The sequence below is a fragment of the Orbicella faveolata genome, unplaced genomic scaffold (assembly GCF_042242905.1).
Source record: "Orbicella faveolata isolate gen_17 unplaced genomic scaffold, um_ofav_v1 contig_35, whole genome shotgun sequence".
Taxonomy (NCBI): Eukaryota; Metazoa; Cnidaria; class Anthozoa; order Scleractinia; family Merulinidae; genus Orbicella; species Orbicella faveolata.
Window position 1 is genome coordinate 19343601 of NW_028301564.1, and position 13682 is coordinate 19357282.

Below are 13682 nucleotides of genomic sequence, written 5' to 3' on the forward strand. Positions count from 1 at the left end.
TTACATCAGTAATATAAAATAAAAAGCGAGAAGAGAAATAAATGTTGCATATGGCTATGAAAAGAATAAAAAATATATATAAGTGCGTGGTAACCAGAATAGCCATTGGCTTTCGACCTGGTTACCACCATGTTAAGCGAAATGCGGAGAACAAATATACATTACGGAGGAATACATTAATGAAGGCGATACTCAATCTTCTTTCTGTATTTTCTCACGATAGATGAATGCTTTGACGACATACACAAGTGTGACTCGCGCGCCGAATGCCATAACACACCTGGTAACTACTCGTGCCAGTGCCCTGACGGTTACACTTCGCAGTGGAAGGATTGTATCGGTAAGGGGTAATGGAACAGGGCTATAAATCATGTTACCTAAGTGGAAATTGTTTGAAAGCAATTACATAAAGAAAAGTTTAAATTTCCGTAGGATATCCTTACCCTGTAAGAGTCGAGTTTCTCATTCGCTAAGATGCAAATTTAGGTTAGTGCGATGCCAAAGATTTTGTGTGCTCAAAGCTTCATTTACGTCTAACTTCAAGGTGTTGAAATTTATCGTCTCTTAGATCTTGAACTCAGGATTCACCAAACAGATCAATGTGAAACTGATACTATCTTTCATCACCATGGAAACTGATACCCTCGAGATTTGCTAGTTAAGATGAAATTACGCTATGGGTGGAGTACGCGTGTTAAATGAACGTTTCTCAATCTGTACTCTCCTGTACCATTATAATATATTTAGTTGTAAGAGGGCGAGTGGCATTCTAACAGATCAAACGCGCGACATTGAAGGAACAGTTTATAATTTAGTTACTAACTAAGATTTTAGGCAAGTCAATTAAATTCGCAGCTATTTAACGACACAAATGGTATCGTTACGTGATTTTTGTTTTTTAACATTTGTCTGCTTTCTTTTTAGATGTTGACGAATGCACCAAACCCGAAGTACATCAATGCCAGCAAGTTTGTAACAACACCGCTGGAAGGTAACTGATTTTTTTGCTGGCTTGATTGTTTGTTGTTTGTTTGTTTGATTGTTTGTTTTGTTGTTGGTCTATTAAGGACTGTGAGAAAAGATAGCGATGAATGCACATCTCCATAATTGGCCATATTTCATCTTATCTTTTAGCTTCCATTGTGAATGTAGAGAGGGCTTTTTCCTGAAAGACGACAACAAAACCTGCGGTGGTATGTATAGTCACTAACTGAATTGTTTACGGCCTAACCTCTCTAGTACGGTCACCAAAGGAGCAGATCTGAGTGTCTTTATTATAGAGGTGTTCGTATTTAGCATAGAGGAAGAGATTATATGAATTCTGGTTTCGCTGGGACTAAGTTAACTGTCGATAATATAGTGTGTCCATGTTACGGAGATGTCTGTAAGTAGACGTTTGACTGTGATTTGCTTTCTGAGTTTATTGTATCTATAATAACTTATAATTATTGATTATTAATATATGATATGATATATATATATATATATATATATATATATATATATATATATGTAAAACGGTTATAAAATGCCTCAAGCCAACAAAGAATGCCACTGCGTCAGGAGGATCAATGAAGATTCACAGTCCAAGTCTCACCGCAAAAATGAATTTAAAAACGTTTGATAAAGCAAGGACGGACAACTTCTGACGGTAAAAAAAGTTAAAAAGTTAAAAATTTAATAGAAAAACGTTTCGGTCTTAGACCTTCATCAGTTACGAGAGAAAAAGGACGAAAACTAAGTTTAAATACGGTTACAGTGTGGGAGATTACGTAACGAAATGAAAAATACAATATTGTGCTATTAATACATCGTGATTAATACAATACAGGAAGAAAATGCAAAACGAGAAATACAATGCTGTACTATAAATTGCGTCATACAGGGTGATAATTAATAGACCAAACGAAAATTATCACGCTCTATAATGTAATGTAACGCTCTATAATGTAATGTAATGTAATGTATAATGTAACGAAAATTATCACGCTCTATAATGTAATTTATGCACAGTATTGTATTCTAAGACCGAAACGTTTTTCTATTAAATTTTTAACTTTTTAACTTTTTTTACCGTCAGAAGTTGTCCGTCCTTGCTTTATCGAACGTTTATATATATATATATATATATATATATATATATATACATACTATCACAAATGAAGACAAACTGCACAATTTAGTTGCACACCTATATTTCGACTGCCTACAACAGTCTTCCTCAGTATATATGAGTTCACGAAGATCGTTTATGTGTGGCTGGTGTTTGTGAAGATTTATATATATATATATATATATATATAAAATAACTGAGCTACTACGCGCGCTCTCATTGGTCGATAGGTGTGTTTAGATGAGAGTGTGACGTTTAAGATTCAAGCGTATTTTTGAAAATTATTTTAGAAGAGCAATAGAGCATTTTGTCCATGTTTACCTAGCCTCATCTAAGCATTCGGGGGCTTGGGAGAATTCTGTAAACATAACTTGAGAGCTTGACAAAAAGCATAAATTAGAATTGTATAAGAAGTAAGGTTTATATTTTTTTTTTCAGTGATCAGCCAAAAAAAAAAAAGCGATTTGAACTTTGCTCGAAAAGTTCCTCACATTTTATTCGCCATTGCTCGCTTTTCTCAGTACTCCAAGGGTGCTTTCCATTATGCCAAAGATTCCAGAAATTTCGGTCGGAGTTCAAATGGAAAGGTCCGTTTCAGATTCTTCCGCCCGGAATATTCGGGATCACCTCTGGAGGTGGTCCATTATTTCGGTCGGAATATTCCTACCGAAATTCGCCGTCAGGTTCAATTTTTGACAAACTGGCTCTTTGCCCTAATTACGGAAATGGGAAGAGCCATTCCTATTGATTGGCACGGTTTAATCGCAAAAAGTCGGTCCATTTTCCTCGGGTATTCACACTGATCTCTGACCGGTCGGTTTGGCATAATGGAAAGCACCTCAATGCTGTCGCGTGCTAGTCGAAATCAATTTCCGGCCGTGTTGCGAGCCCGCGCTCCTTGTTCGACAACAACCGGAATGTTTGGCGATCAAACATTGTTTAGTGACCAAACATTTTCCCGTTTTGACACCTTGTTTGATCGTGCTGGATGGTGTTTGATCGCGATTAATAAAATTTGAGCCACGTCAGACATTTGATCAAACATTGTTAAGTTCTGTCCAAACGGGAAATGTTTGGCGATCAAACACGATCAAACATTTTCTCTTTTAGACACCTTGTTTGATTGTGTTGGATCGTGTTCGATAGACATTTGATCAGCATGTTTGCTCACCAAACAATGCTTCATCGTATTTGGTCGCCAAACATTTCCGGTTTAGACAGGGCTTAAAACATTTTGTTCGTTCAAACATATTTGATACCGCTTGGCCACTCAATTTAACAACAGCATGTTCGGTCACTAAACATTGTTTGATCGTGCAAGTCAGAATGCAAGTTTTGTTCTCAGAACGCTACGATTGAAGTGCGGTAAATTATTTCTTCGAGCTTAAAGTGAGACCTACAATTGTTAGCAGTTGAGTGGTTTGCCAAATTAACCAAAGTGCAAATTTATTTTTCCTCCACAAACAGTCATTATATAACAAAAGACACAAAGCTTATTGCACAGGAACCAGGTTTCATTAAGAATATGCAGCTGTGATTTTCTCATCATGTCAAGAGAAAAAAATTAGTTCTTAAATTTCTTTTTTGTCAGTAAATGTCTTCTTTTTTTTTCTTTAAAGAGGCATCGACCGCCGAACCAATAGAATTTTTTTTAAGAGAGCCTCGTCAAAACTATTCCTTTGCATTTCGCTCAGCATAGGAAAAGCTCAAACAACACGAAAGATCCTCACAATGTCGACCTCCGATTCAGAATTGGAGAACAGCGATCCCTTCTTGCTTTCCCAAGCCATTGTAAGCATCTTGCTTTCCACACCAGCAGTCGTCACAAATTTTCTTTTACTGGTCACTGTCTTTCGAGATCCGAGCCGAAATCAGCCATTATGGGGGTCGCCTGTTACTCTCTTGGTAGTAAACCTGGCCATGTGCGACTTGCTCACAGGCGCTATTCCTGGTTACTGCAGTCTTTACTACAACATCGCAATATTTACAGGTCAACCAAAACAAGAACTTGTCGACCTAGGGACGGGAATAACCGCTGCTGCCGTTGTAACAAACATCGTATCATCTTGCACGATCGCAGCGATGTCTTTGGACCGTTTGTTTGCAGTGTCTTCTCCGCATCAGTACACGGCACGTGTGACCAAAGCCAAAATTAAAGTTTTCATCGCCGTTGTTTGGACTTATTCTCTTCTTTTCTCAAGTCTTGGTCGGATGGGAGTATCAGTAGCTGTGTTTGTGGTTCTGTATTGCCATATTCACGTGTCGGTTCCCCTTGTCATTCTGCCTGTGGTATACTGGAAAACATACCGCGCTCTTCGCTTGCACAACAATCAAGTACGAAATTTGGCTAATGGGAGAGAGCAAATCGACTTGGTTCACAGGAGAAGAGAACGCAAAATGGTGTCCGCTTTTCTTTTGGTTCTTATCTCGTTTTACCTGACTTTTGTGCCTCAGTACATTGCACAGAATATTTACATTCTTTCTCCATCTTTGGCAGAGAGATCTAATTTTAAGGTTTTTCTTTATGCATCTAACAAATTCGTTTTTTTGAATTGTACGTTGAATCCTTTTATCTATGCATGGAGAGTTCCCAAGTACAAACGGGCATTCATGGCGGTTTTTGGCAGGCGTGTTTACCGGTCGAGAAACGTTGTTGGTGATGCATAGGCCGGCAAACACGTTCCATCTGTTCTCAGTGCAGACGGGCATTCAAAAAGTTTGATGTATGGTAGAAAAACGTCGTGTGATAAAAGGCAATAAATGACGGACTTAGCGACCGAAGAAAATAATTTGTTAAAATTTTAGTATTGTGAAGCATGTTTATCTTTTTGGCTTTATAACCTTGTGTCATGATCGTCTTTTAAAAAAGCTATACTACTTTAGTTTTATGAGGGAATTGAAAAACAAGACGACATAGCGCAATTAAACATCAGCAAATAAAGGAAAGAAGTATATTCGCTTTGGTAATAAAAACTGCTCCTATTGTTCCTCCACGTTGACCATAAAATGTAAAAAGTTACTTCGATGAGGAGGTCGGTGGAAAAACTTGGGCTAAGATTACTTCCTTTCATTGCAGCTGAACGCATTCGAGAACATGAGAATTAGAATTTGTTTTACTGCACGGAATAGAATTGACATGCGCAGAGGTTGAAGACAGCGTTTGTTACTCACTATTTTTCACTTCCGCTGTGGTCTGTTAGCCAGGAGTAGGTTGATATCATAAGTAGTTTTAAGTTCTTTTTCGGTTAAAAAACCTCCCGTTTGGAAATTTGAATAAAGGCCATTTTTAATGTTTGCAAAGAAAATGAGGAATTGAACAAAGGAGTTGTTTTTTTCGTTTAATGAAACATATTTTCCTATAACCACGATGATCTCTTAATTCTTTAACTGTCCCTTTTGTAATGAACTTTTGCTATTGTCTTGTGTTGATTATCTTCAAGTCAACTTTGAGCAAGCTGATTTCTTGCCATTTCCTGTCGTTTTTATATATCCTCTCAGTGTTATAGGCTCAAGACTATGCAGCTGTGGTTTTCACATCATGTCAAGAGAACAAATGAGCACTTAAATTTCCTTTTTGTTTATGTTGTCTTTTTTTTTTTTTCTTTAAAGAAGCATCAATCGTCGAACCAATACAATTGTTTTTAAGAGAGCCTTGTCAGTTGCTTTTCTCTTTTAGATTTAGAATTGGAGAACAGCGATTCCTTCTTGCTTTCCCAAGCCATTCTAAGTTTCTTGGTGTCCACACCAGCAGTCGTTACAAATGTTATTTTACTTGTCACTGTCTTTCGGGATCCGAGCCGAAATCAGCCATTGTGGTGGTCGCCTGTCACTCTCTTGGTTGTAACCCTGGCCATGTGCGACTTGCTCACAGGCGCTATTCCTGGTTACTGCAGTCTTTACTACAACATCGCCATATTAACAGGTCAACCAAAACAAGAATTCTCTGGCCTAAGGACGGGATGGACCGTTCCTGCCGTTGTAACAAACATCGTGTCATCTTGTACGATCGCAGCGATGTCTTTGGACCGTTTGTTTGCAGTGTCTTCTTCGCATCAGTACGCCGCACGTGTGACCAAAGCCAAGATTAGAGTTTTCATCGCCGCTGCTTGGATTTATTCTCTTCTTTTCTCAAGTCTTGGTCGGATGGGAGTATCAGTGACTGTGGTTGTTATTCTGTATTGCCATATTCACGTGTCGGTTCCCCTTGTTATTCTGCCTGTGGTATACTGGAAAACATACCGCGCTCTTCGCTTGCACAACCAACAAGTACGAAATTTGGCTGATGGGAGAGAGCAAATCGAGCTTGCTCACAGGAGAAGAGAACGCAAAATGATGTCCGCTTTTCTTTTGGTTCTTATCTCGTTTTACGTAACTTTTTTGCCTCTGTACATCGCACAGAATATTCACCTACTGTCTCCGTCTTTGGTAGAGAGATCCAGTTTTAAGTTTTTTCTTTATGCATCTAACAAATTCGTTGTTTTTAATGGTACGTTGAATCCTTTTTTGGGGAGTTCCCAAGTACAAACGAGCATTCTTGGCGGTCTTTGGCAGGCGTGTTTGCCGGTCGAGAAACGTTGTTGGTGATGCATAGGCCGGCAAACACGTGCCATCTGTTCTCAGAATAGACGGGCATTCAAAAAGTTTGATTTATGGTAGAAAAATGTCATGTAATGAAAGACAATAAATAACAGACTTAGCGACCGAAGGAAAGAATTTGTTCAAATATTAGCATCGTGAAGTATGTTTATCTTCTTGGCTTTATAACCTTGTGTTACGATCGTCGTTAAAAAAGCTATGCTACTTTAGTTTTATGAGGGATGGAAGAGCAAGACGACACAACACAATTCAGCATCAGCAAATAAAGGAAAGAAATATATTTGGTAATCGCTTGGGTACTAAAAAATGCCCCTATTGCTCCTCCACGTTGACAAAAAAATGTAAAAAGTTACTTCGATGAAAGGTCGGTGAAAAAACTATGATTACTTCCTAACATGGCAGCTGAACACATCGGAGAACATTAGAAATAGAATTTGTTTTACCGCATGAAATAGAAATATCATGCACAGAAGTTGAAGACAGTCTTTCTTAAACCACTATTTTCCCCTCAATTTTGCTGTGGTCTGTTAGCCAGGAGTAGGTTGATATCATAAGCAGTTCTAAATTATTTTTCAGTTAAAAAAGTCTCCGTTCTCAAACTTTAACTTAAGTCAATTTTAAATGATTGCAAATAAAATATTGAATTGAACGAAGGTTTTTTCCTTCTCATGAAACGTATTTTCCTATAACTGCGATGACCTCTCAAGTCTTTGAGGTGGCTTACTACAGTCTTGATGGAGTTTAAGGGCACAACTTTTAACTATTTTAAAACATGTTCCAAGTTGTTTTTCTTTTCTCTTTTTACTGTTTGCTTAAGTTATTTACCATTATATGTGACATTTGAACAATTTAAACCTAAATAAAAAGGCCACAATGAACGACCGAGTACCTAAGGAGAGACTGGGCACTAGTAGGTTTAATAACGTTTTTCTCAAAATCTACTTGTTTGACGCCACCTCAAAATTTCAGGAATTAGAGATTCGTTGTAATTAAACATCGATGAGAAGTATAATAAAAATCTGTGAGACAGATTTTTCGCAAACTAAGAAAATGTGATCTTTTGCCTATTTCTAAAATGTCTCACAGATTTTTTTTTAACATTTTGCCTTTTAATGCGACTCACCTCTACAAATCAACTGTGAAAATTTCATTATAGGTCATATGATAGGTTCTCGAGTAATCTTGGATAAAAGACTGGTTTTACGATCTTGTATGAAAATTCTGCCGCGTATGCCTTTTATTTAAGCGTGCGCTCATGTGACGCCACGTATCGCGCGCGAAAAAGCAAGGTGAATTAGAACTCTTTTACCGGTATTTATCTTTCTTTTTTGCCGTGGTTTGTCGGTCCTGGGCTTAAACACGTGTATGAAAGCAGTTTGAAGTTATCGCTATGAATACCAAAGTGGTTTAACGCGTTTCAAATGCTAAATTTGTTTTCGTTTCTTCTTAGGGTTACTTGCGTCATTTCTGCACGCGCGAGTAATACTGAACTCTGCCATGCAATTGTGACGCGCGTTACTGAGTCTCGGATAAACTGTAGTAAGCCACCTTAACTGTCCCTTTTGTAATGAGCTTTTGCTATTGTTTTGTGGTGATTACCTTCAAGTCAACTTTTGAACAAGCTGATTTCTTGTCATTTCCTGTCGTTTTCATACATCGCTATAGTGTTATAGGCTCAAGACCATGCAGCTGTGGTTTTCACATCATGTCAAGAGAAACAAATGAGTACTTAAATTTCTTTTGTGCAAGTGCCTTCTTTTTTTTTTTTTTTTCATTAAAGAAGCGTCAATCACCGAACCAATACAATTGTTTTTAAGAGAGCCTCGTCAAAACTATTCAGTTACTTTTCGCTCAGCATAGGAAAGGCTCAAACAACTCGCGAGGTCCTCACAATGTCGACTTCTGATTCAGAATTGGAGAACAGCGATTTCTTCCTTTTGTCCCACGCCATTCTGGCTATCTTGGTGTCCACACCGGCCGTCGTTACAAACGTCCTTTTACTGGTCACTGTCTTTCGAGATCCGAGCCGAAATCAGCCATTATGGGGGTTGCCCGTAACACTCTTGGTTGTAAACCTGGCCATGTGTGACTTGCTCACAGGCGCTATTCCTGGATATTTCAGTCTTTACTACGATATTGCCATAATAACAGGTCAACCAAAACAAGAACTGTTTGGCCTACAGACGGTAATGATTGTTGCTGCCGTTGTGACAAACATCGTGTCATCTTGCACAATCGCGGCGATGTCTTTGGACCGTTTGTTTGCAGTGTCTTCTCCGCATCAGTACACGGCACGTGTGACCAAAGCCAAAGTTAAAGTTTTCATCGCCGTTGTTTGGACTTATTCTCTTCTTTTCTCAAGTCTTGGTCGGATGGGAGTATCAGTAACTGTGGTTGTTATTCTGTATTGCCATATTCACGTGTCGGTTCCCCTTGTCATTCTGCCTGTGGTATACTGGAAAACATACCGCGCTCTTCGCTTGCACAACAATCAAGTACGAAATTTGGCTGATGGGAGAGAGCAAATCGACTTGGTTCACCGGAGAAGAGAACGCAAAATGGTGTCCGCTTTTCTTTTGGTTCTTATCTCGTTTTACCTAACTTTTGTGCCTCAGTACATTGCACAAAACATTTATCTTCTGTCTCCGTCTTTGGCAGAGACATCCAGTTTCAGGTTTTTTCTTTATGCATCTAACAAATTCGTCTTTTTGAATTGTACGTTGAATCCTTTCATCTATGCATGGAGAATTCCAAAATACAAACGAGCATTCTTGGCAGTTTTTGGCAGATGTGTTTACCGGTCGAGAAACGTTGTTAGTGATGCTTTGGCCGGCAAACTGAAACATGCGCCATCTGTTATCAGAACAGACAGGCATTTTGTTGGACAAACATTTCATTTAAATGAAAGAAAATGAATAACACTTAGGGACCGAAGTAGAGAACTTGTTAAAAGTTTAGTATTGTTAAGTATGTTTAAGGTGTTATGAGGGAATTGGAAAGCATTCAACGCGACGCAACACAACTAAACATCAGCAAATAAAGTTAAGAGTTACATCAATGAAAAACAGCTGCCGAAGGTTTTAGTCAGCTAATACCTTATTAATAGGCTTACAATTATCTCTTTTCTTGTTTTTTGCATAGATAAATGTTGTCGTTACTATTGTTGTTACTGTTGTTGTTGTTGTTGTTGTTGTTGTTGTTGTTGTTGTGAAAACTGGTTTGGCTAATACCTAATACTTTAAGAGTTCTATCATGGCAGCTGAACACACACGAAAACATACATGAGCAAGCTGAAATTACTAAATAGAATATGATTTTGTTTTACTGCATGGAATAAACTGATTCACACAGAAGTTCAGGACAGCTTTTCTTGCCCACTAATTTTCGCTGTGCTCTATTAGCCAAGCCCAGGTTGATATCATTACTAATCAGTTACCAAGAGGCGTTTTTCTGGACTGATTTTTTTGTTGACCAAGTCGTCATTCTATTCACTTCTAATGGCAACCTGTCATATAATAATTTGTCCATATATAATAGGCCATTGATCAAATTGTTGAGACTATCCGGGCTTTTGCGGTCTGCGGGAAAAAGAGGGGATTTTAGGTCATGATCTTGTAAATCGTAGTGCATAAAAGCTGTGACAATTGACAACGGAATTTGACGAATCTATAGCAAGGCTTTTTTTATGATTTTATGATTTTTAATAATAATCCTAATATTATCTTTAATAAGTAGTTTTTAACAATCCACTATTTGCTTGCGTATGTTCCTTTGTCCTCCCGAACTGAATTTGAATATAATATTTGAGAAATCAGATCATTCAGTTGACTGGAGATCTCTAAATCAAACGCTGTCTCGAGTAATATTAGCTTACGGCTTCAAAAGTGGATTTTTCCTCTGAAATATCTGTGGCACTGCATTTTAGACGACTTTGTGTCATTTGGATTATTCTTACGTCTTGTGAAATCAAGACTTAAACTAGAAGCAAAAGCGGGCGATACAAGAAAATGGATTCCTTTTGCAGATGGCATACAAATTGCTATTTCCAGTCCACTTGACCGCCAAAATAATCGGCAATAATTTATGTGAAGATATGATGTATTTCCCTAAAATATTATAATTTTAACTTGATGTCTTTCCTCTTCAAATAAACTATCATGATTTAAGTATCTCGTTTCGCCCCAATCTTTCTGCATCTTTCTGCTTTTATTTTCGTCAGTTTTACTTTTTTGTTTCTCTGTAATGCACTCTAGTGGTTATATTGTACGTGTAATTTGCTCTGTCTATTTATTCAATAAAGATTAACGAAAAAAATACCTCTTACTAACCGAGTTCGAGGGCCGTACTGTAACTTACGGACCGAATTTTTTCCCCATCGATTTTCACGAAACATTTTGGCAACAAAAACAGCTTCAAATTTTAGCGGGCCGTACAGTAAAATACGGCCCGCTAAATCATAGCGCGCGTACTAACTGAGAGATATGATGAAATGTTTATTCCTGCCTATCTTCAGATATCGACGAATGTAAACTGAGCAAATGCGAAAAAGGTTGCGTCAACTCGGTTGGAAGTTATCAGTGCTCATGTCCTGCTGGTTATCAACTGGCATCGGATGGCCACCACTGCGAAGGTAAAAAACGTGGAGTTCAAATTGAAATAAATTAGATAACATAGATGAGAACCATATAACATACACTTTAATATAGTGTGTGGTGTTGGAAAGAAGTGTTGCAGAAACTGTGACTTGGAAGAATAGCAAGTTTGCACTTTACTTTAGTAGTCCGCTTTTCCTGTCCGCAAAAATCCACCAGTTTGAAAATGGTTTCGTTAGCTTCTATATTTTTTCCTTATGTTATTAGACATTGACGAGTGTTTGGACAACAATGGCGGATGCGATCACAGATGTGTTAATGAAAATGGCAGGTAACGTGTTGTGGTGGCTCAATATAATATTATCCTATTGTTTCCTATATATCATAATATATTACCATACAACAGAACAACGGAGATTACCAAATCGTCCCAAGGGAAATAACATTGAACCGTATCATTGATATTTCATGATTAAGTTTCAAGAGTGCGTTATTATTTCATCGGATGAAGATAGCTTGCCAGCCCATTGAAAGTTAACAAGTCATCAGCGACTCATTAGAACTCAACATAGTGTTCGCGTGTGCTGGTGTACCCTTAACTAATGAAAACCGCTTTAGGTATAATCACTTGTTAGTGTGAAATTTTCCGTGCTTTTCTCTCTCCCCCCGCCCCGTGGATGTAAACCCTAACTCCAATAACGATATCTTTTGTAAGACCAGAATCTTTGAAAGTGAAGAATGATCATCGCAGTAAATTTTCCAATTTAAGCAATTGGAAAGAAGAAGCCTGAAAAAAATCAGGGCTTCAACGTTGAAGCCCTGATTTTTTTTTTTTTTTTTTTTTTTTTTTTTTTCAGGCTTCTTCTTTCCAATTGCTTAAATTGGAAAATTTACTGCGGTGATCATTCTTCACTTTCATCTACAACCGCAGTTAAAATATGAATTCTTTCATATATACTTCACCAGAATCTTTCTTGGGGAGCAGGGATGGTTCAGTGGTGAAAGCACTCGCCTCCATTACTGGGTTAAGTTGTTGCTGATTTTCGCTTTTTTCCGAGGGGTTTTATCGGGTTCTCCGGCCGGTTTCCTCCCTACATAGAAACCACCACTTTAAATTCCAATTCATTCTGGACACAGTGGACGAAGAGCCTCTCTGTGGGATGAGCCAGTTCAAATTCCTATTTATTTCAATTCTCTCAGCCTTTTAACGTTTCGGGTTTTGTCTTTCTTTATTAGCTATTCATGTGCCTGTCGTCATGGATTCAAGCTGCTACGGGATGGATCAACATGCAGAGGTTTGCAAAGGACTCAGCTATTCTTGTTTATCATTGGCCTTAGAGCTGTTTTCAATTGAGTGTCTTAAAACCAAAACCAAGCCAATTCCTTACCAATTGGGCTGCTCAGCCAATCTCAAACCGTAGTGAAGCCAAAACCGAAGTAATCGCCGGATTACTTTCGACAGTCAATTGAAAACCCTTCTATTTCAAGTTATAACTATTATAAGTGGGTTTCGTCAAATGGCAAGAAGCCTTTTGATTGTTAGGGTCTAGAAAACAGTAACAACAGATCGAGCTCTACTTCAAAAAAAAAGTGAAGATCGGAAATTGAAACGAAACTGGATTGTTTTTCTAAGCAATTTTTTCGGCTGATCAATGTCGTATTGAACACCTTACACCTTTCAATTATATGCGCAACGACACCTAGTGATCTGAGAAACGATGCTCTAAGTCCGATCCATTTCCTGATCTGATCGTTGAAAAATGAATAATCGTCTCTTCATTCCTTTGCCATCAGATATCGACGAATGTCTGCTAAACACTGCGTGTTGTAACCAAGACTGTGCCAACACAGAAGGAGGTTACAACTGCACTTGTTACCAGGGATACGCGGCCATTAGTAACTGCACCTGTTTAGGTAAGTCCCACAGCAAGAGATGTACAAGGTTCCCAACAGACCTCTTAACTTGCAATGAAATCCTGTCAATAAGACCAAATATGGGCCGTAAAGGCCCCGTCCACGCTACGTTAGAAAAATTTGAACTCAGCGTTTTCAATCTGAAAACGCGTCAAATGTTTTCCGTTCACGCTACGCCGGAGAAATTTCAAAACGCCATGATCAGCGGTCATTTTGGATTTGTGTTTGAGGAGATTAAAACTCGATCAGGGAAATCACATGATTATCGTGGCGTCATCGTGTTCGAAAAACTCCGTTTTCAAGATGTTATCCTTCCACACGAAAACGTAAAGCCCGCGTTTTCTAATTCCTCCGGTTTGAAGAGCGTTTTCGAAAAGCTCCGTTTTCGTGACAAATTAGTGCGGACGATAGGCCTAACCATAGAAAGAAAGCTGCATTTTCAAATTTCTCCGGCCTAGTTTGGAGGG

At 38.3% G+C, this 13682-nt stretch overlaps 3 protein-coding genes and 1 pseudogene across 3 annotated transcripts in view; all 4 read left to right on the forward strand.

Annotated features, from left to right (window-relative positions):
• The window catches only part of LOC110045136 (uncharacterized), a 32991-nt gene that overhangs the window by 12889 nt on the left and 6420 nt on the right, over positions 1-13682 (forward strand). The window contains exons 14-20 of the mRNA XM_089272718.1: positions 224-340; positions 925-991; positions 1135-1193; positions 11223-11339; positions 11569-11632; positions 12538-12596; positions 13096-13215. Coding sequence (XP_089128844.1) covers positions 224-340; positions 925-991; positions 1135-1193; positions 11223-11339; positions 11569-11632; positions 12538-12596; positions 13096-13215 — 603 coding nt within the window. The remainder of the gene's footprint in view (positions 1-223; positions 341-924; positions 992-1134; positions 1194-11222; positions 11340-11568; positions 11633-12537; positions 12597-13095; positions 13216-13682) is intronic.
• LOC149103651 (adenosine receptor A1-like) lies at positions 2142-5086 on the forward strand. Its single transcript, XM_089272723.1, has one exon. It carries the CDS (start codon positions 3845-3847, stop codon positions 4778-4780), a length of 936 nt encoding a protein of 311 aa, XP_089128849.1. The 5' UTR covers positions 2142-3844; the 3' UTR covers positions 4781-5086.
• On the forward strand, positions 5250-7057 carry LOC149103652 (uncharacterized; annotated as a pseudogene).
• On the forward strand, positions 7856-11257 carry LOC149103653 (adenosine receptor A1-like). The gene has a single exon (XM_089272722.1). The coding sequence runs from the start codon at positions 8602-8604 to the stop codon at positions 9622-9624; it is 1023 nt and encodes a 340-aa protein (XP_089128848.1). The 5' UTR covers positions 7856-8601; the 3' UTR covers positions 9625-11257.